The 23,763-nt window shown below is 43.2% G+C and overlaps 1 protein-coding gene across 2 annotated transcripts in view; it reads left to right on the plus strand.

The window, feature by feature from the left end:
* Nucleotides 1-12,885, plus strand: part of Nedd9 (neural precursor cell expressed, developmentally down-regulated 9) — a 165,079-nt gene extending 152,194 nt beyond the window's left edge. For both annotated transcript variants that reach the window (XM_070024566.1, XM_070024564.1), the window contains 3 exons: nucleotides 969-2,210; nucleotides 4,195-4,284; nucleotides 6,430-12,885. In XM_070024566.1, the coding sequence (XP_069880667.1) occupies nucleotides 969-2,210; nucleotides 4,195-4,284; nucleotides 6,430-6,939 (1,842 nt within the window). In that variant the 3' untranslated portion in view covers nucleotides 6,940-12,885. The remainder of the gene's footprint in view (nucleotides 1-968; nucleotides 2,211-4,194; nucleotides 4,285-6,429) is intronic.
* The last annotated feature ends 10,878 nt before the right edge of the window (nucleotides 12,886-23,763 follow it).

Below are 23,763 nucleotides of genomic sequence, written 5' to 3' on the forward strand. Positions count from 1 at the left end.
ACATTCAAAGCCAGCCCAGGCAGGAAAGTCCATGAGACTTTTATCTATAATTAACCACCAGAAAACCAGAAGTGGCACAGTGGCTCAAGTGGTAGAGCGCTAGCCTTGAGCTGAAGAGCTGAGGGACAGTGTTCAGGCCCAGAGTTCAAGCCCCATGACCAACAAAAAAATAATAATTCTAGAGGCTGGGAAGGTGGGTCAGTGGTAGAGCGCTCGCCTTGCATGCTTGAGGCCCTGAGTTTGATTCCTCAGCACCACATAAGCAGGGGAAAAAAGCCGGAAGTGGCGCTGAGCTCAAGTGGTAGAGTGCTAGCCTTGAGCTGAAGAGCTGAGGGACAGCGCCCAGGCCCAGAGTTCAGGCCCCACGACCAGACCAAAAAAAAAAAAAAAAAGATACTCAAGGATAGTGCCCAGGCTCAGGACTGGCAAAAACATAATAATAATAATTCTAGAGAGTTAAAATTTAGGGCATTGCCTATAAAATGGGAAAGTCAATAAGGAGAGCTAAATGGAAGGGAGAGTGATTACTGGGAGAGCTATCAGAGCTCATCTTTATAGAGGGTCTACAGCCTCCACAGTCCATATACAAGAAGCAGCTTGCTAGATCACACTAGCCCGTGGGGTGTACCTGACCTGCACACATACTTATCCTACCTGCAGAAGTAAGGGAACCACAGAACTCAGGCAGCTTCATAGTTCACGTGATAAGCAGGGACAGCAGAGGGATCACACAGGTCTCAAGCAGTGATAATGTGGGTTCTCTCTCTGCATGACCAGTCCAGGAAGGACAGCCCCTCTTGCCCCACCCCAGGATCACTGCAGCCTCTTGAGAAGCACCTACTAGTGATGAGGGAAAGAATGGGGACAGCTCAGATACAGACCTATACGGGACTGCCTTTTCCTGGATTGTTCAGTTTCTGAATGCCAACTACATAAATAACAAGTTTTGCCCTTTCTGTACTTTCCAGGTGTATGCCATTCCACCACCTGCCTGCCGAGATGAAGCAGGCCTTCGGGAAAAGGAATATGACTTTCCTCCTCCAATGAGACAACCTGGAAGGCCAGACATCAGACCTGAGGGGGTTTATGACATCCCCCCAGCCAGCACCAAGCCAACGGAGAAGGACCTTCACACCAAATGCAACTGTGATGTTCCAGGAGCCACTGAGCCTGTGCCTCGAAGGCTCCAGGCCCTGTCCCTGCATCATTCGCCCCCACAGCTGGCTCAGCCCTCAGGCACTCCGAGTGATGCCTATGATGTCCCCCGCGGGGTCCAGTTTCTGGAACCACCAGCAGAAAGCCATGAGAAAGCAAACCCCCAGGAAAGAGATGGTGTTTACGACGTCCCTCTGCATAACCCAGCAGAGACTAAGGGCTCCCGGGATGTGGTCGATGGAATCAACCGACTGTCTTTCTCTAGTACAGGCAGCACCAGGAGTAATATGTCCACATCTTCCACCTCTTCAAAGGAGTCCTCCCTATCAGCCTCCCCATCTCAGGACAAAAGACTCTTGCTGGATCCAGATACAGCCATCGAGAGGCTCCATCGGCTCCAGCAGGCTCTGGAGATGGGTGTGAGTAGCCTCATGGCACTGGTCACCACAGACTGGAGGTGTTATGGATACATGGAGCGACACATCAATGAGATACGCACCACAGTAGACAAGGTGGAGCTGTTTCTGAGGGAGTACCTCCATTTTGCCAAGGGTGCTATAGCTAATGCCTCCTGCCTCTCAGAACTTGTCCTCCACAACAAAATGAAGCGAGAGCTCCAAAGAGTCGAAGACTCTCATCAGATTCTAAGTCAAACCAGCCATGACTTAAATGAATGCAGCTGGTCTCTGAATATCCTAGCCATCAACAAGCCCCAGAACAAATGTGATGATCTGGACCGGTTTGTGATGGTGGCCAAGACAGTGCCTGACGATGCCAAGCAACTGACCACCACCATCAACACCAATGCCGAGGCCCTCTTCAGACCAGGCCCCAGCAGTTGGCATCTGAAGAATGGGCCTGAAAGTATCACGAACTCACCTGAATACACACACCCTGGGTCCCAGATGCAATTGCTACGGCCTGGTGACTATAAGACCCAGGCCCACAGCAAACCACTGACCCCTACCCTGGGCAAGGACCAGCCACCAGACTGTGGTAGCAGTGATGGCTCAGAAAGAAGCTGGATGGATGATTATGATTACGTCCACCTACAGGTAAAGACCTCAGACTCCTAGACCGTGTGCACTCATAGAAGTCTGTAAGGTTGTTGGGCCAACTACCAAAAGACAGAACATGATGAGTGCTAGCCCAGTGGTTTGGAAATTGGAAGTGATATTGGAAAATTGAAGGTGGAAAAAAATAGAGGGTCTGAGCGTCCTGAGACGTTAGCTCTAGATCTTACTGACGATAGTTGTGCACTAACTTATGTCACCTTCCTGGGTCTTAATTTCATTTGCAAACAAATGGCATGCAGGTATGAGTTAGACCCATTGATATGCCACAGGCAGCTGGAAACTTGCCAAAGGAGAGCAGGTCCGCCTGTAATCATACCAGCTCCTTCTTGTATTTTATGATATGGTTTATATGGTAGTTTATTGTTTTAGAAAACTTTAAAAAAAGTTAAAAGATTTCACTATTAAGGTAAAACATTGAAAACTTCAATACCTAAATCACTTCCAAGATACATTCTTGGTCTACTCTGTGTGTGTGTGTGTGTGTGTGTGTGTGTGTGTGTGTGTGTGTGTGTGTGTGTGTGTGTGTGTGTGTGTGTGTGTGTGTGTGTGTGTGTGTGTGTTTACCTAATCTCATACTTCCTTAGAGGACCAGTGGACCAACTGGCCTCAAACTTCACTTGAATATGGAAAACTAGAATCACAGTCTACTTTCAACAGTAGGAATCCTATCAACTTCTAAGTTGACCTGGAAGCCCACACAACAGGACACTAGCAGTTCATCCTCTACTCCTCGCTACTTAGGAAGCTAAGATTATTTGGATCATGGTTCTAAGCCAGTCCATGCAGAAAATAAAAATGTTTATGAGACTCTTTCTCAATGAAGAACTAAATGTGGTGGCACAAGCCTGTTGTCCTAGCTACAGTGGGAATCGTAACAGGTGTTTTACACTCACATGTGCTCCTGGACAGGAAGCTAGATGTCTCTCCAAAATAAGCACACATCAGGGCTGAAGGCATGGCTCAGTGGTAAGAATGCCTCTTATCAAGAACAAGGCTCTGAGTTCAAACCTCAGTATGAAGAAGGAGAACAATAAATATTTATACTTGGGCTTACTTCTAATTCTGCCATTCTTTTCATTTGATGGAGAGCTATGACTTACTTGTACTGAAAGCTTTTAAACTACTAAATGCCCCTGAGTACAAGGGAGTGGGGGTATCCACTAAGCAGTAAAGCCAATAATTGGTGCTAAGGATGGGTAATGTGGGGAGAGCAGAAAGACACACTGACACCTGCTCCGTTCCCTTTCAATTCTACACATTGAGAATGAAAATTTTTGAGTGGGTGAGTCAAAGAAACTAGAAGTGAAATGACCACACATAGACCACCTCTAGAGGATTATAGATTCACCTATAACCTATTTAGCCTGCTAGAAGAGAACCATGATCATTAGTGCTTCTTAAGGAAGTTCCAAGTAGCCAGGCACCAGTGGCTCACGCCTGTAATCCTAGCTACTCAGGAGGCTGAGATCTGAGGATCGCAATTCAAAGCCAGCCTGGGCAGGAAAGTCCGTGAGACTCTTATCTCCAATAAACCACTAGAAGACCAGAAGTGGCGCTGTGGCTCAAGTGGTAGAGCGCTCACCTTAAGCCGAAGAGAGTAGGGACAGTGCCCAAGCCCAGAGTTCAAGCCCCACGACCGATCAAAAAAAAAAAAAAAAAAAAAAAAAAAAAAAAAGGAGGGGGAAGTTCCAAGTTTCTAGAATCCAATAGGATTATAGCAAAATGTAAAAGTGGCCGCACAGAGAATATGGCACCCACATAGAAACAGCCCTTAACCTCCATGGTGACTCTGGAAGCAGTGGCCAAAGAAGATGGCTGTCATACCTATTTGGGATTCTCAGGGCCTAATTTGTGGGAAGTGACCAAGAGAGTGGAAAATGAGAGAGGATATACATTGTCAATGATATGATTGGCCCAAATGACTCACAGTGATGGGCTAATATGTTCTTTATGTTGGCAACAGGGTAAGGAGGAGTTTGAGAGGCAACAGAAGGAACTGTTAGAGAAAGAGAATATCATCAAACAGAGCAAGATGCAGCTGGAACATCATCAGGTAAGTGGGCAAAAAGGTTCCTGCTTAGTAGTGAAAGTGTAACTTGAAAAGATTCTCATTTGGGTCCTGCCAGCACATTGGCATAAATAGGCTCTCAGGCATATAATAGGTACAAGAACAAAGAGGAGGTTGATGGTCTCACTGATACAGCTGGATGTACTTTGACTACATCCAAATGACCTTTTTTGTCCCTCAGACTCAATCTGTTTATACATAACTTATTAGGAACTGTTAAGACTTTTGGTCTTGAAACACAAGACCGCTCAAGCTTGCCCAAACACATTAGTTTTCTATTGAGGTCAGAGTAATGAAATTCAAGATCGGAAAAATGAAGATATAGCTCAGTTTAATGGAAACTAGGACTTCGTATTCTCTCTCCTTTGAATACTTCAAGCTCTGCTTCTCTCTATACATCTGCTTCATTCTTCCCTGCCTTCTGACATTCCCTCTGGTCATCTGGTCATCTGATTCCCCCTTCTAGCTCAATGGAGCCTATAAATGCCACTCAAAAGCCCTTCCTATAAGAATAATTTCTGTTTGTTTTGTTTAATAACTTAGGCTGGCATCAAATGTAGGTTCTTTTTTCATCAGCCTCCTGACTGCAAGGATTTTGGTATGTGCCAGTGTGCCTAGCTCCAAAGGCTTTCCTATAGATGCCATTTTATCTCAGCTTCTTCAGCGGATGGTCAACTGCCTTCTATGATTTAAATCCCTCACAAATTCTGGTTCTCATCTCTCTCATGTCATCTCTATCTGTCTTTTGGCAGCAACACAAGCCTATGTCTTGGCTGTGAGTGGTCTAGTCTAAAAGAAGGACGTGAGGATACAATGTTCTCAAAACAAACCGAAGGCTTTGGGCAGGGCATGCTCATTCAGAGATGAAGTATGAGTAGGCCAGGTCATGATGGGTATTGTGTGGACAAATATACAGAAATGGGTTAAAGATTGGAAAGCCTTTAAAATGAAATGAAATGGCAGGTGATAACATGACACAGCATGTCCTCTCCAGGACACCTGACTTCTAAACTTTGCATTCTGGCCAACCAAGAATCCTAATTACTTCTTTACAAAATGAGAAAATAATCTGTCTCTTTCCATCTAATGAGAGGATTTGCTGGCAAACACACTTACACAAGTAGAAGCTAGATGAAATAGAATTCACTATTAGTAAATACTTTGAAACATCCTCCTGTGTGGGCTTCCATTTGCATTGTTCTGTGACCAAACAATACAGAAGAGTTTGGGAGAACTTGAGGAAGCCATAGTGATTCTTGAGAAGCAAGCAACTTCCACAAAACAGTAAAGCTGGCTGTGCATTTCTTGGGGGAAGAGAAAGAGGTCATGAGTTTTCATTTGGTCTGAACATCTCAAGGAGAGAGCCAATACCTTCCTCAATAAGGAGCAAAATTGATGGTAAATTATTTGACAACAAACTCATTGTATTTGGTTTTCAGATACTACCACTCAGTATTTAATAAGCATTTACACTGAGCCTATGATATACCAAACACTCTTCTAAGTATGTCGTGAACATTTAGCTCATTTAACTTTCATAAAGACATAGGTGACAAGGCTGGGGTTTAAATTCTATGCTACCAGACCAAAGGCAAAAGGGAGCCAGGCACTAGGGACCTATGCATCCAAGCCACTGAGGAGGCTGAGATATGAGGATCTTCGTTCAAAGCTAGCCTAGGCATACAAAGCTGAGAGACTCTTATCTCCAATTTACCAGCAAAATGCAGGAAATAGTGAAGCAAAGGTGTGAGGCCCTGAGTTCAAGCCCCAGTACCTGCACAGACAGACAGACAGACAGACAGACAGACACACACACACACACACACACACACACACACACACACACACACACACACATAATTATATTCAACTTAAAAGACAAAGAAGGCAGAAGAGACCAGTGGTGTAACCACAGGTCTGAGATGGGGGACTTCTTAGGGATCATCATTCTCAACATCCACATTATAGTTTAGGAAGCAAAGCAACTTGACCAAGTTACCTTACTGGTAACAAGGGCCTTATCCTTGTTCAGTGGGATGAAACCCACTGCACTACAACTCTTGCCACTACTCATTACATTATCACACACATCTTTGTGTTTCATGAAATCTATTCTCCTCTTCCTTTTAGCTGAGTCAGTTCCAGCTTTTGGAACAAGAAATCACCAAGCCGGTGGAGAATGATATCTCCAAGTGGAAGCCCCCTCAGAACCTCCCCACCACAAACAGCACCGTGGGGGTCCAGGATCGGCAGTTACTTTGCTTCTACTATGACCAGTGTGAGACTCATTTCATATCCCTTCTTAACGCCATTGATGCTCTCTTCAGCTGCGTCAGTTCAGCTCAGCCTCCTCGGATCTTTGTGGCCCACAGCAAGTTTGTTATCCTCAGTGCACACAAACTGGTGTTCATTGGAGATACCCTGACAAGGCAGGTAGCTGCCCAGGATATCCGCAACAAAGTCATGAACTCTAGCAACCAGCTCTGTGAACAGCTCAAGACCATAGTAATGGCAACCAAGATGGCGGCCCTCCATTATCCCAGCACCACAGCCCTGCAGGAAATGGTGCACCAAGTAACTGACCTGTCCAGAAATGCACAGCTCTTCAAGCGCTCCTTGCTGGAGATGGCCACATTCTGAGAAGAAAAGGACCAGAACCAGGAGAGGGCAGAATGAATGATTAATAAGGAAAACTGGAAATACTCTCTGGTTTTTGTAAATATTATCTATTTTTATAGATTATTTTATATGAAAATGGAATATTTTAACACTTTATGAGTTAGAAAACTTTCAGAAAATTCAGGGAGCTAGAGAGGGAAATCACTTATTTTTCCCTGTGTGGTTCTTATGTAGACATACAAGTATCTAAGACATAAGCTGTATAGAAATTTGTCCCTGTGTTGTGGATTTGTGTTTGTAGATGTTTGTCTGATACATTCCATTGAAAAAAATGAATTAAAAAGCACCTTAGTAAGTACCTCCGAATGCTGCATTTTGGGGATAAAGAAAAATGTACCAGCTGTTTGTAATATTGCTCTACATGTTTTCATGATGATCTGAGTCTGGCACACCCAAATCTGGGAAGCATAGTATGTTTGCCAGTGTTTTCCTCCCACACAATGAGGCACAGTATGGCTTATTCGTGTTTGGAAACTTATTTCAAAATCAACTGCCTTGAACACATTCTAACAAAATGTTCCATTTATGGTTGAAAAAGTCCTTTTAGGGGGAAATTTTCAGAAAGTCCTTATTAACTCAAGTTCCAAAATGTCAGGTGCCAGGAAGAAAGAGAGGCACATGTACTATATTAAGAAGCCATGTCCATAGTTGATTAAGATGGGATTGTTTCAACACTTGACAAGAAGCTACACTAGAGAGAGAATACTAGTTTCCCTGGGGGTACTGGATCTGGGTTTGTAAGTGATTCAGGCATGACACTTTTCAAAAGTCTCTTAGAATTGTTTTTTCCAACAATATTTGCAGCAGAATTTCATGAAAACACATGAGAATTGCCAACCACAATTTAAAAAGGAATAGTTTCATCTGCCAGTTGTAAGTAAAGGCCTTTCTGACTCTTCACATCTACTTAGATACGCCTATCCCCATTCAGAGGGAAACTGACAGTTCCTTCATTACGGAAGTTTAGTGTTACCAGGCCATATCTTTCTTTCTTACTGCTTGGTCACACTTGCCTTAAAGCTCAAATATGCAGCTGCACAGTCCCCCTAATCTTTACAACTTTGTGTGGCCAGTGACTATGGACAATCCCCAACTCTCATCTCAAAGCTAATCACAACATTTATTCCATATTCTGTCTCCTCACACCTAAACTGTGTGAATAGGGCATTGGCCATCAGCTTCATCATGGGCAACTTGGTAATTTGGTAAATGTATTCCTATATTGCCGAGTCAAGTTATACTATCTACTCAGGAAGCTAAGATCTGAAGCTCGAGATTCAAAGCTAGCCCACACAGGAAACTATGAGAGGCTTTTTTTTTTCTCCAATTAACCACCAAAAAATAAGATGTTTTCTATGATCTGTCAGTACACAGAAGTAGTTTCATTCTAGCCCACTTGGTAACATGTTTTTATTTGCAATTTCTGCCTAAATTTAATAGAGGTTGCTCGTTTTGAACAACCAAACTATCAGAACAAGAAAAGATTAAAGAAGAATGTATGGCCGGGCGCTGGTGGCTCACGCCTGTAATCCTAGCTACTCAGGAGGCTGAGATCTGAGGATCGCGGTTCAAAGCCAGCCCGGGCAGGAGAGACTGTGAGACTCCTATCTCCAATAAACCACCAGAAAACCGGAAGTGGTGCTGTGGCTCAAGTGGTAGAGCGCTCGCCTTGAGCTGAAGAGCTGAGGGACAGCACCCAAGCCCAGAGTTCAAGCCCCACGACCGACCAAAAAAAAAAAAAGAAGAAGAATGTATGATCTTAGTGCGTTTTTAAAAAAACAAATCACTGGAAATTATCATGGATGGTGCTTTTCCAAACAATTGCTATGGTAATTCTCAAAGCTCTTCATTGTACAAAGATTAAAGCTGTCTTGTACGACAAGTAAATGTGTATGGAGGAAAAGTGTTGCTGAGCAGCAGTAACACTTGAAGCAGTTAAAAAGTGTGTATATCCTTGTATATTTCCTTGTATGATGTATATTCCTTAGGAGATGATGGATTCATCCTAAGCTACATGGTGACATTTCATGTTTTCAGAACCAAAATCTTCCATCTCTGTCATTCTTTGCCATCTTGTAGATGTAGAGGTTCTTTTTAAATCATTAAATTTTTGGATCTGTTTTCATAGCCACTGAGTTTTCTTCTCTATATTTTTCTCTTATCACAAATTAAATATTTTGGCACTCCTCTTATAGAAAGTTAAATTATGGTCATTTTATCATTGCTATATGTTTGCATTTTAAAAGGAAGATGTGTGTGTTGTATGTTGTGTGTGAAGAGAGAGAGACAGAGAGAGCTCCTTTACATTTGAAGAAAATTCTGAAACCTATGGGCATTATAAAATTCAAAACACATAAGTCAAGGCTTCTCTTCACCAGAAAGCCTACATAGTTAATAGTGGGTAGATTATTTCTGTGTTTGTAATATGGACATTACAATTCATGTAGTTTTAGAATCAACAAAATTGTTACATTAATTCTAGATACACAAAGAAATATTCAAGGCAAAGTATATTTGGGTAAAAATGATTGATATTGATGTACATGATCACTTTTAATGTTTGGCCCACCCATTATGAATCTCCCCAGAAATTTACAAAATATTTAAATATACCTTATATCATTTTTGTCCTTATATATAAGCATTAATTATTTTTGACCAAAATGTCAAGGCTCTTCCATATACGAATGGACTGTGTTTTGAAAAATGGTGCTGGAACAACTAAATCACTCTGTAGCAAGCAATTTATCTTACACAAAAAGTCAATCAACTCAGATGGATCATAAAGGGAGTGTAAAACTTAAACTCTAAAACCGCTAGAAGAAAATCTCTGTATTGTTAAGCAGACAAAAGTTTCATAAATGGAACATTAAAAAGTACAACATAAATAAATTTAAATTCATCAAGTCTAATTTGATAAAAAATGAATTGAAAATAACATTTAAGCTCCAGGCAAGGAGAAAACATTTATCAGCTATGAATTTATATCCGAATATGAGAGCTAATTGTTTACTTTTGTAACTAGACAAAAATTTCAAGCAGAAACTCTATCAAATAAGTCATATATGAAGATAGTATAAGGGCTGGGAATGTTGCTTAGTGGTAGAGTGCTTGCCTAGCATGCATGCAGCCCTGGGTTGGATTCTTCAGTACCACATAAACAGGAAAACCTGGAAGTAGTACTTTGGCTCAAGTGGTAGAATGTTAGTCTTGAGCAAAAGAAGCTCAGCTCAGAGACAATGCCTAAGCCTTGAGTTCAAGCCCTAGGGCTGACCAAAAGAAAAAGAAAAAAGAGAAAGGAAGATGATAGAATGAAGCCAGGCGCTGGTGGCTCACATCTATAATCCAGCTACTCACAAGGCTAAGATCTGAGGACTGCAGTTCAAAGCCAGCCCATGCAGAAAACTCTTTTTTTGTTGGTGGTGGTAGTGGTTGTGGGGCGAGCACTTCAGCTCTTCAGCTCTTCAGCTCAAGGCTAGCACTCTAACACTTGAGCCATAGCACTACCTCCAGTTTTCTGGTGGTTAATTGGAGATAAGAGTTTCACGGACTTTCCTGCCTGGGCTGGCTTTGAACTGCGATCCTCAGATCTCAGCCTTCTGAGTAGCTAGGATTACAGGCCTGAGCTACCAGCGCCCAGTCACGAAACTCTTTTCTCCAATAAATTACTCAGAAAGCCAGAAGCAACGCTGTGGCTCAAATGGTGGAGGGCTAACCTTGAACACAAAGAGACTCAAGAACAGTGCCTAATCCCTGAGTTCAAGGCCCAGGACCTGCAAAAAAAAAATAGCAAGAAATCAATTAAATAAAAGTAACACTCAAGAAACTTACTTAAAAGAAAAAGGAAGAAACTATAGCTCTCCTACACTGCTTGTGAGATTGTAAAATGGTCCATTTTAGAAAACAGATTGACAGTTTTCTAACAAGTTAAATCAATGCCTGCCATATTATTAAAATTAAGATTAGGATTTTAGTCCGTTATAGAGCTTAATCTCAGAGCTAGCCACCGTCCCTGAGCTTTCTTTGTTCAAGGCTAGCACTCTACTACTTTGAGCCACAGCACCACTTCCCATTTTCTTTCTTTTTTTTTTTTTTTTACTTTTTTCTTAGGTTTTATTCAGCAATAAGACCATAATCTTTCATATTTAAGGAAGTATGAAAAATCTGTCGAGTTTTGAAAGCTGAATACATGTAGCGTTGGATCAAGGCACATACAAGACTGGCCAAAGGTCGTACAATGCACTTTGGTTTTTTGTTGGAAAAAGAATGACAACAAAAAGTGATATGGTTTTTAAACAATTGTAGCTTACAATTCAGTAGGAAGCAATAAGGAAATGTTACAAATTCATTGTGTAATATTTGGAAAACTGTGACAGTAATGGGCAGTATTCTTGATCATTGTGAAAGTAGCTTGGACATTTTATGTTCAGTGTTAAAAATGTCTCACATAAAACTGATCTAAGTTTGATTTCTAGTATTTATTTTTCTTTTGAGTTCTCACTTCAGAGCACTACTTTTTCTGGATTGTCAAGGGGAATTGCTTATGGTTATGTTACCTTTTTAATAATGCATAAGCTTGCTCTGTGATATACCACTTCACATTTTCTAGTGGTTAATTGGAGATGAGAGTCTCTCAGACTTTCCTGCCTAGGGTTGGCTTTGATCCTCAGATCTCAGCCTCTTGAGTAGGTAGGATTACAGACAGCAGCCACCGGCATCCACCAATGCCTGCCATATTACCTAGAAATTCCTCTCCTGGGTCTTTTCCCAAGAGACCCAAAGCATATATCTATACAAAGACTTCTATAAGAACACTGATGTGTTAAGGACATAGGAATGGTAAACATGCTTCCCTAGAATGCCCTAGAGTCTGGGCATACCTATACATACATATACATATACACATACATACATATTTATATACTCTATAAAACACCAAAACTTAGAAACAATCTAAATATTCATTCTTGTGATGGGATACAAAATTATTCAATTCAACACAGCAAAAAACTAACAAAGGAAAAAGAAAGTAAGCGTGAATAACCTTCAAAATCTTTATGATAAAAAAGATACGCAAAAGGATACCTAGGGTTCTAGTCCCATTTATGCAAAATTTTAGAAAAGGTAAACATCAGACTGAGTGTACTGACACATACCTATAATACCAAACTGAGAAACAAATACAAAAAGATTGTGAGTTCAGAAGACACACCTCTAATGAGGAGTGACAGATCCTGGGTTAGAAGGTGGGTTTGGTGATTCCCTGGGCAGAGCACAAAGGAACTTTCTTTTTTTTTCTTTTTTTGGGGGGGAGGGGTCTGGTCGTGGGGCCTGAACTCTGGGCCTGGGTGCTGTCCCTCAGCTCTTCAGCTCAAGGCTAGTGCTCTACCACTTGAGCCACAGCACCACTTCCGGCTTTTTTCTTTTTGCTTATGTGGTGCTAAGGAATGGAACCCAGTGCAAGGCAAGCACTCTACCACTGAGCCACCTTCCCAGCCCCAAAGGAACTTGTAGATAAGCTTGAAAGAAGCACAACACTGTAGAACATTGGCGATGCTGGAAAGATCTTACCATTTACTCTGTTCAGTTTGGCAGGCGACATTTCAAGAATTTGAAATTTTAACCCCTCTGTACAGTATCTTTCAATAAAAAAAAGTTAAAAAAAAAAAAAAAGAATTTGCAATTTGACCAGTACAGCTGAAGGACTGCCTTTAATTGTAGCTCATTTGAATTTAAATAGCTACATGCAGTTAGTAACTACTGTATTGGACACACAGTATACACATCGGTATTGTTACACTAATTAGGTGAATGAATAATTCATCCTAACTTATCACAATATATAATTTAAACGTATTCATTTGCTTGTATTTAAGTCTTACCTGAATAAAGTTCTTTGTTGTTGTTGTTGTTTGTTTGCTTGCTTGTTTTTGCCAGTCCTGGGTCTTGAACTCAGGGCCTAGGCACTGTCCCTGAGCTTCTTTTGCTCAAGGCTAGCACTCTATTACTTGAGCCACAGTGCTGCTTCTGGCTTTTTCTGTAAAAGTGGTACTAAGGAATCGTACCCAGGGCTTCATGCACGCTAGGCAAGCAATCTAGCACTAAGGCTCATTCCCAGCTTAAAGTTCTTTTTTTTTTTTTATGTCAACATTTCCTGATTAACTCTAAAGTTGCACTATTTTCAAGTGGAGTAATGGGAAGGGAGGAATAGAGGGAGGAATAGAAGGAAAGGAAGAGGAAGGGAGGGTTGGGGAGAGAGGAATCTCGTGGAGGGTTTCCTGTGTATCTGCATCGATGTGGCTTCATTGATTCATCAAAGGTATCCTTATCTCAGTGGCATTAGCTTGTGCTATAATCCTAACTGATACACTCAACCTGCCTGGCACTGAGCATAGGGCCTGACAAAGAGCAAGAGACAGGAAAACACTGAGCAAAACATTTCAAATTGATCTGAGGATCACAGTTCAAAGCCAGCCTGGACAAGAAATTCCGGGAGACTCTTAACTCCAATAAAACCCACCAGAGAACCAGAAGTAGCTCCATGGCTCAAGTGGTAGAGCACTTGCCTTGAACTAAAGAGCTCAGGAACAGTGCCCAGGCCCAGAGTTCAAGCCCCACACCAAAAATAAATAAATAAATAAATCTCAAAATATAGTTGGATGTAGTGGTGCACAACTGTAATCCCAGAACTCAGGAGGCTAAGGTCAGAGAATTGGGAATTTCAGGCCAGCTTGGGAGACATAGATTTTTTTTTAATTTTTTAAAGAAAAATGGGAAAAAATGAGGGAGAGGATAACACTGTTCCAAAAGAAATGTACTCATTATCTGAGTTATGTAACAGCAATCCCTCTGTACATCACTTTTACAGTAAAATTTAAATTTAAAAATATATATAGTAGGGGCTTGGAAGGTGGCTCAGTGGTAGAGTACTTGCCTTGCATGCTCGAGGCCCTGGGTTCGATTCCTCAGCACCACATAAGAAAAAAGCTGGAAGTGGCGCTGTGGCTCAAGTGGTAGAGTGCTAACCTTGAGCTGTAGAGCTGAGGGACAGCGCCCAGGCCCAGAGTTCAGGCCCCACGACCAGACCCAAAAAAAAAAAAAAAAAAAAAATATATATATATATATATATATATATATATATATATATATATAGTATAGCTAAGACAAAAATAAAAATAAAAAGAAAGAAGAGAAAAAGAAGGGAGGGAAGGAGGCAGGATGGAGGAAGGGAAGACATTAAGGGAAAGGAGAAAAGAAAGAAGGGAGGAAGGGAAGGAGGGAGGAAAGGGGGGAGGAGGGAGGAAGGAAGGAAAGAAGCAAGGGTCCCTGAGATGTTAAAACTCTTTGGGAAAATAAATAGATAAACCTTGGGGAGGTTTTAATGAATAGATGCTGGAACACAAGGAAGAAACCTCTAGAAAAAAATAATTTCAGCACACTGACTTTTACCTCATAGTTTATTATTAACAGTCTCTAAAACAAATTCTTCTGAAGCCTGGAAGGTAGACAAAATTCACCTCCACATCTCAACAAGACCTAACATCTCCCCAACTACTATAATTACAGCAAACTGAGTTAATGGGCAGTGAACTTCATTTCGTCTTCTCGCAGAAAATTTTCCAGGGGGACAAGAGTCAGCAAAGAGGGATGGAACACACACCTTGTTTTCTCAGCCTGCCTGACAGTCAGGAAAGCCCAGACCCCAGCCACAGCACGGCCCCACTCCTCACCAAAGGCAGTTTATGAGTCTCCATTATGACCTGGGGTTTTCAGAACCCTGTCTTTGTGACTTCACTCTCTATTAAAGAAGTTGAAATGTCCAAAAATAATAATAAATGGTCTCTGGGACATTTCAAACATTGGCCAGAGGAGCAGTTTACTTCAGTGTCGTGTCCAGTGTTAAGATACCAAGACAAAGGACTGTGATTTTTTTTTAAAGGAAGATATAAAAATGTAAATGGATAACTTAGTCCAGGTTATCCTTGCCCTCAAGCCATTATTTCTACCTATCTGTCTAGACATCCAGTCAACAATGAAAAGGGCCCAGGATTGGACCAAAGAAGGTTTTAGTAGAATAATGGGCTTCCCCAATCCTGTTTGCCAAAGGAAAATCAGCAAACAAGGGCACAAAAGATCTGCAAGGAACACTCCGAAGGGGCGTGTAGAGACCTGTGGAGTAGAGGAAAGTTTGCTAGACACAAATTATCGTGTTGGCTAGAGCTTGCAAAGAGAATCAAGGGGAGGGAGGGGGGGTGTTCACTCATTCAAGATGGCTGCGCCCACTGGAAGGGCCTCCCCCCTGGGAGGCCTTCATTGCTTTGCTGGTGCCAATGGCCAGCACCTATTCACCCTAATTACCACGTCTGTTATGGTTGGAAAGTGAAATACCTCCCACAGGCTAGTGTGTGGAAGGCTTGGTCTTTGGTTGGTGGGACTAGTTTGGAGAGGGTAGAAACTTTGGGAGGTGAGGCCTAAGCTGGAAGAAGTAGGTCACTGGAGGCTGCCTTGTACCTGGGCCCTCCTCCCCTCTCACCCCCCTCTCTCCATCTTCTTCCTATCCAGCCTGAGGTGGAGGAGCGTCTGTGGTACCCTGGCACGTCCAGGATGATTCACCCCACCCCAGAATCAGTGCAGCCAAGGAAGATGGACTGAAATCTCTGAAATGAGGAGCCAAACTCAGCGACGTTTCCCTTGTTTATGTCAGGTATTGGGTCGCCGTGACCGTGTAACACAAGTCTTTGAGCATCACCCGGAGTGTTTTAAAGCTTTTCCTCTAGTAGCCAGCATTTTACTAGTCTAAAGTCAAGTTTATTTGCTTGGAGCCCTTGAAGGACTGCCTCGCGCTGCTCCCCCTTGTGGTCTGGTGGGGAAACAACCGCTGCGGAGGGGAATTTAGCTTTACCGCTGGGTAACAGGGATGCTAATGAAACCCTGGCTCAGTGTTGTTGAAAACAAGGCTTGAAAATAATTTTCAATGCTCTACAAGCACAGCGAAACTACTACGTGTCTGTGCATTGCCCCCGATTATATTTCAGATCTATGGCATCTGGGACTATGCTTCATCTTCATCTTGAGATCATGCTTGTTGACTGACAAAATGAATGGAACCACCCTCCAACTTTGTTCCATCATTCCCACAGTGATGAAGCCTTTTTTTAAGGAAAAAAAAAGACTTGCTGGATCCTTAAAGATAATAAAGAAAAACTAATATCACGTCTATGTCTGTCACTAAGTAACTTTGCATCACTGGTTGTTGCAGGATGACTATGTGATTTCAGTGCCGTAAATTCCTGAGGTTGGAGTTCACATTTGAGAGATGCCTGGAGACTCAATGCACTCCTTTTTGCAAAGATGGTGTCGTCAGACAGTATTAATCAGACAATGTATCCTTTTAGTGTGACAGATGCTTGTATCATCTTTATGCTTTCATTGGTGGTGACTGCCCCAGTTGGCTAATGTGATTCTTGTGTCATTTCTGCCTATTGCTTGTAAGTAAGCGGAGTGCCGTGTTTCCCCACCATCCAGAGGTGCCAGCCCTGGGCAGAATGTGTGTGTGCAGTGAGGAAGTTTTTCCATGCCATTGAGAGGGTGAGGGAATGGAGTGAGACACTATGCTTGTAATTGGAAAGTCTGGAAGACAGAAAGGGAAACACATAAGGAAAGTGAATCAGGTAACAGCTCAGGGGAAACCAACAGAAAACAGTTCACATTCCGGGATGTCTGTAGACATAGGAACTTTCTGGGCTGTTAATCCCCAATGCATCCAGAATACGTTTCCTAGGACTGGCTTCCTGTTCCAAAGCTTTCTCTTTTCCTCCTTCCTATCCTTTTATCTATAGCCAATGGAAGGTCAATGAAAACACTTAGGCTTTTCTTCTCCTTATTTTTTTCTTTTTGCTGTCTTGTGCTGAATGATACAAGTCAGATTTGTCAAGACATAATACAAGACAGAATAAAAGAGATCAGTTCTCTATGTCATTCACAAACCAAAAGTTGGAAAGGGTCAGTCCTGATGCTCTTCCTCTCTGAGACACTACTGGACAGGCCACAGAAATCATTGAGTTTCTTGGAGATGTGACTCCCCGGGTCATGGACAAAAATCAATTCCCAGGTGTCAGGACAGCAGGCACAAAGCTGAGCATGCCTCTGGACCAGTAAGAACCAACATGGGGAGAGGAAACAAGCCATCCACTCAGCTACATTAATGAGACCTTGATTTTTGATTGTCTCTGAGCTTTTCTACTTAAGGCTCTACCACTTGAACCACAGCTCCACTTCTAGCTATTTGAGTGCTAATTAGAGATAAAAAGTCTCACAGACTTTCTTGCCCAGGCTGACTTTGAACCACAATCCTCAGATCTCAGCCTTCTGAGTAGCCAGAACTATAGGTGTGAGCCACCCACACCCAGCTATACCATGTCTTTTTAAATTAGAAAAAAAAGTTGAGATAAAGTCTCATAAGTATTCCAAACTGTCTTAAAGCTTGCTTTGTCACTCAGACTGTCCTTGAACTTGGATCCTCTGTCTCCGCTTCCCCAGCGTTAGGTTTACAAGTGTGTGCCACCACACCCACTTTAATTGTCATAAAAAACACATAATATCAACTGTCCCATCTCCATTTTATTTTTTTAATCTGAGGATAGAACCCAGCACCTGTGAGTGCTGGCCCAGCAGTGTGTCTCGAGAACCCATCTCCAACCATTCATCCCCACTTGTACTTGGTCATTAGTACTAGGTATGTTTACCCTGTTTCACAGCATGCTTCAAAACATCTCCCTCTTGTAGAACTGAAACTTTGTCCCACTAAACAGCAGCCCCCCCCACTTTCCATTACCTCCAAACCCCCTTCTACCTCCTATTTCTATATGTTCTACTATTCACGTGAAATCAGGAAATATTTTCTCCTTTTGTGATTAGCACAATGTCCCCAAGTTTCATCTATATTGCATCCTACATTGGAAAATTTCTTATTCTTGGGGCTGGGAAGGTGGCTCAGTGGTAGAGCGCTTGCCTTGCATGCCTGAGGCCCTGGGTTCGATTCCTCAGCACCACATAAGAAAAAAAAAGCCGGAAGTGGCGCTGTGGCTCAAGTGGTAGAGTGCTAGCCTTGAGCTGAAGAGCTGAGGGACAACGCCCAGGCCCAGAGTTCAGGCCCCACGACCGGACCAAAAAAAAAAAAAAAAGAAAGAAAATTTCTTATTCTTCAAGGCTGAATAATATTCTACCATGAGGAGAAACTATATGTTGCTTACCCATTCATTCACTCATTGATAGATATTTGGGGCACTCTGATCTTGTGATATTTGTTGGATGGGACATTTTGTATTGAAACTTTAAAAATATCTTTAAGTAGTTGTACAAGGGGATTCCAATTCAATATGTTAGTTTGTGAGTACAATGCATCTTGGTCCATGTCACTCTTTTCATCATCCTCCCCCTATGTCTCCAATCAATGGGACACTTTAGCATCTAGCTCTGATTTTAAGAGACATCTGCTCCAGTGGGAGTATCAGTTAGCACCCACCAATCTCACAAGTCCAGGGGGATGGGGGGAATCACACACCCATATAGCCTGTGCTATTCATTGTCCCTCAGTTGACTCAAACCTGGTTTCGCCTGTCTCTGGTCAGCGTGGCATTTTCTATAGCGCAGTCTCAAGCTTTCTCCACCTTTTTCATCCCCTCCAGTATACAGCCACTGTGCTAGCATTTCTGCAGACAACTTCTACTGATAGAGTCTGGCTTAGCAAGTGACATTACCATTGACCTACTCAGTGAAGCCAGAAACCAAAATCACGCTAACTCTCCAGGCTCCAAATCCAGTCATTGGCCATCAACAATAGACATTGGCCTCTATGTCTTTTTTCCTACTTCCCTGGCAGACTTCTAAATGCCAGTCACAGACACGGACAGCTGGACAAGCACAAGGCTTCCTGACTGCCTCCCTGACTCCATGCCCACTACCCTTTCTCATCACGATTCAATAGGATGGTGCCACTTGACTTGGTACCCAGTGGTATGCTTAGTATGGGATGCTAAGCTCTCCTTGTCCAACACCCATTTCCCATGCCAGGTCCTGCCCACACATGCTCCAGCCCCAAATACATCTTCTCCTCACACACCGCCTTCTCCTGCCTCTTTGGCTCACACCTGGCCCCAAGCACCAGTTTCCTCCCTGGCCTGATTTTTCATCTTTCATGAATCACCTCATACCTCTAATTCCTAACCCCAGCCTCTGTTCCTGCTTGTCCTCTCCATTACCAAGGATTTTTCCACACTTCTCAGTCCGTTGCTGGATAAAAAAAAAAAAAAAAAATCATTCCAGTCATTTATTTCCTCAGTCACTCTGGAGGTTTTGTCTGGGCTCTCAGGGTAGCTGGGCCCATTCCAAACCCCTCCCTCCATCTTCCTGTCCTCCATGAAGAGACATCTTCCAGTACAAGAGCAAGCAACTTCTCAGAGGTTCCAGTGTTCAGCCTGAGTAGCATATAAACAAATATACATAGAATAGCATTCAAATTGTGAACTATAAGCAAGTCCAGCTAGTGAAGAATCCCCCTGCTGGGTTCTGTGTTCTGGGCAAGTGTCCATTGTTCCAGGGCTGAGCCGCAGCAAGTGGCGATGGTCACTGGGCTCCGCAGCAGGGACCAGGGAACCAAAACCTCAGCACACAGTCATCTGATGCCTCTGCTTTCAGTTGCGTATGAAAAATCAGCCTTTCTGCCTGAAACTTTCTTTGTTGAAGGTAATAATTCACTTTGGAAATGCTGAACAAGCTCTCTTGTCCATTAAAATGAATCATTTTTCCATGCTGTAAAAAAAAATGTGAAATGTTTCAGAACAAAATTGGTAAAACTTGGACAACTGGTTTGGTCAAGACAAAGTTTTTGGTAGAAACACTTGGGGAAAATGAGAAGAGATTTTTTTTAAAAAAAGAAAACGGTTACTAGGGGGCATGCTTCACACCACCCTCACCCCTAATTAGCAGCTTTAGCAAGTGGACTTTGCATGATCATCAGTTCAATTAGGAACAATAGAAAAATACAACCAGCCACATTTCTTAATCTTTTCAGAGAAAGATATGCTCTCAGTTCATGAGATTAATTTGACTTTCTATTCTCTCTTGCAGACAGTGTTGGTTTGAATGCAACTCTCTCACATTGATTCCTTGAGTAGAATGACATAATTTATTCAGCAGTGCTTGCTTTGCTATCTACTAAATTTACCTTAGACACATTTCTGGATGCCCTACTCTGATGCCATGTAGTGAAGTCTTTCCCTCAGCCACAATCTCTCAGCTTTTACTTTAGGGGATTTATGATGTTTCGCTCTATTCTGATAGGATTAACTGTACACTACATTTCTGTTCTTTCCAAATATTCCCTGGCTATTCTGATGTGTTTAATCTTCCATGCAAACTTTTTTGCCCAACTTGTCTAGTTCCAGGAAAGAAAATCTAGGGAAATTTTTATTGAGGGTGTATTAAATCTAGAACTAAAAGAGAAATAACCAGTTAATGGCACCAAGTTTCCTATTCAATAATTTGTTCAGTTATTTTTAAGACTTTCAGAAATATTTTACAGTTTTCTTATTTTTGCCTGTTTCTTGTTGGTTTATGTCTAAATCCTTAAGAGAGTTTTTGTATATACTTCTTCAAACTACTTACATTGTATATATGCACATATATGTCAAAGTAATTGACACCATTTTATTATTTTGTTGGTGGTGGTGGTGGTGATGGTGGTGGTGGTTGTGGTGCCTGAACTCTGGGCGTTGTCCTTCAGCTCTTCAGCTCAAGGCTAGAGCTCTACCACTTGAGCCACAATGCCACTTCTGGCTTTTTCTGCTTATGTAGTCTGAGGAATCGAATCCAGGGCCTCATGCATGTGAGGCAAGCACTCTGCCACTGAGCCACTTTCCCAGTCCCATTTTATTATCTTACTCTCTTATTTTTATAGTATTTTCCCCTCCAATTCTTGGACATCTTTCATATAGGAATTAAATTTTCTGCAAATGAATAGTAGGCTTCTTCCTTTGCATGATGTTTATGTGTTGAATTTTCTCTTACTTAATTGCATTAAGCAACATCCCAATGCAATGTTAAATAATTGTAGAGCTAGAGGACATTATCTTATTCCCAACTTTGGGAGAATACTTCCCAAAACAATTTAACATTTGAAGATTAAACGTGATGCTCCAAGACAAGATTCTTGCTATTTGTGGCACTGTTGCTGGGGGCACTGTTGGAAATTCAGCTTTGCTCTATTAATTCTTGAATTTTAGATTATCATGCCAAGAGAGGCAGTGGCTCATATGCAGCCTCTTCCAGTTCTCAATACCTCTCTGTAGGGAGCCGAGGCGAGACTCCGCCCACTCCCTTGCAATTTTGAGGATTACCACTCCAGACGGTGCTTGGCGGGACGCCTGGGCTGTGCGCGTGCGCGAGCAAGGTAGTGTCCCCAGCCAATCCCATGACACCTGGTGACGGTAAAAGGCAGGCGACCAACAATAGAAAAGACCCGTGTTCGAATTCCCTATATAAGCGGCTGTGTTTCGGGTGCACGCTCTCTCGCGCCCAAGCTCTCCTACAACTAAAAGGCTCTCCAATAAAGCGTGATCTGAGAAGACTCCTGGAGTGGTGGTCGTTTTTCCTCGCTGGTCGAGTAGGCGGTCACTACAACTGGTGCCGAAACCCGGGAACGAACCTGGGACGGGACCCGCGCGAGAGGCCGAATTGGAGCCAGAACTCAACACGCGGAGAGGAGACGTTGGTAAACATCCCCCGGTATGCTGTTCACTGTAGATTTAGATATTTATTGGTTGCTTGCATTGCTTCTTCCCTTGTGGCTTGTCTTTTTGATGGTGCGCACTTGCCTCGAGGAGGGAGGGTTTGATTTAATCCAGGAAGGACGCAAAGTACTAACGCAGCATCAGGATAGTCTATCAGAGTCAGTATACAGTAATGGGGAGGAAAAGAGGCCTAAAAGAAAAAGGGAAAAAAGACAGAAGGATCCTAAAGAATTGAAGCGAGAGGGGCTGCAGCCCTCACAAAAGGAGAAGGGTTTTAGGGAGGGGGTCTCAAGGAGACCTCCGTGCCCTTCTTTAAAAGCAAACCGGTTCTCAGCCCTACATGTGGAAGGGCGGGACCAAGAATATAGTAATCTTGTGAGTGACTCAGAGGAAGAAATGTTAGAGGAGGAGGGAGAGCAGCTCGATCCAGCTGATAGTGAAGAGTTAGAAGAGGCTGCGGCGGAGCACGTGGCAGACAAATATGGAGGGTGGCGCCCCCTAGGGGTGGGAGTACCGCAACAGCCAGGGAGAGGAAACGGAGCTGGCCCTCACCCGTCGGCCCCCCCGCCGTGCCCGCCGGCAGGGAAGAGTCACTTTATTAAAGAAAATACCTGGTCGCAGCTGGCAGCTGCTTTCCCAGTTTTTGAAAATCCGATTACTGCTGAAAGAAATTTTGAGCCGGTTTCCTACTCCCAGCTTAAGGATTTAGTTGAGGCAGTCCGGACTTATGGAGTGACGGCTAATTATACCACTGCCTTGCTCCGAAGACTGACCTTCAATGCCATGACGCCCACGGACTGGTTTGAGGTAGCCCGTACCTGCCTTAATCATGGGCAGTACCTCGATCTCCGGTCTATTGTTCAAGACAAGGCTCAAGCCCAATACAGACAAAATGTCCGTGACGGGCACCCGGACTGGACCGTAGACATGCTTCTCGGGCAGGGAATCTACTCGGTAGACCAGACAGGATATCCCTTTGAAGTATACCGCCAGGTAAACGAGGTTTTTTACATGTCCTGGCGAGCCCTCCCAAACAAGGGAGAGGTGGCTGGCAATCTAACAAAAATCATGCAGGCCCCTAATGAGCCATTTTCTGATTTTGTTGCCCGTATGCTAGAGACAGCCGAGCGGGTGTTAGGAAATCTGGAAACAGCCATGCCATTTGTACAACAAATCATTTTTGAACAAAGCACCAAGGAATGTCAGAGGGCAATTACCCCAGTAAGAACCCAAAGCCTAGAAGCTTGGTTAAAAGCCTGCAGAGAAGTAGGTGGCCCCCTGACCAATGCGGGGCTGGCAGCTGCTGTCTTGTCGGCTGCCGGGGCCGCAAAAGATAGTAAAGGAAAAGGGTGTTTCCGGTGTGGTCAGTTGGGACATTTTAGACAGCAATGCCCACAAAATGGTGGTCCTGCACAAAACATACCCAGGCCGCCAAGGACTCCAGGAGTGTGTCCTCGTTGTAAAAAGGGAAAGCATTGGGTCAACGAATGCAGGTCAGTTAGAGACATCAATGGACATTTTATCCCCCAAATTACTCCAAACACTAATTCGGAACAGGAGCCAAAAAACGGAGAGAAGGGCCCTCGTCCCCAGGGCCCGAAAGTTTATGGGGCATTTCAGACTCTGGCTCCCGGACAGCACCTGCTACAACCCCCCAGCCAAGAAGAGCAACCTCAGGCTCCGCAGGGTTGGACCTCTGTGCCACCTCCGGACGGGTATTAACACAGCAGATGGGAGTCCAGATTGTGGAGACAGACATGACAGGACCCCTAGATGAAGGCACTGTAGGAATAGTTTTAGGACGCTCCTCCTCCACAATGAGAGGATTAATAATTTTCCCGGGAGTAATTGACCCTGACTATACGGGGACTATCAAGGTCCTCTGCCATGTCCCCCATGGAGTGGTGTCCATTTCTCCCGGGGATAGAATTGCACAGCTCCTGCTTTTGCCTTCTCTTCATGGCAACTTCCCTGCTAAGGAGATAGAGAGAGGAGA

The sequence above is a fragment of the Dipodomys merriami genome, unplaced genomic scaffold (genome assembly GCF_024711535.1).
Source record: "Dipodomys merriami isolate MVZ:Mamm:240054 unplaced genomic scaffold, mDipMer1.0.p SCAF_16, whole genome shotgun sequence".
NCBI lineage: Eukaryota > Metazoa > Chordata > Mammalia > Rodentia > Heteromyidae > Dipodomys > Dipodomys merriami.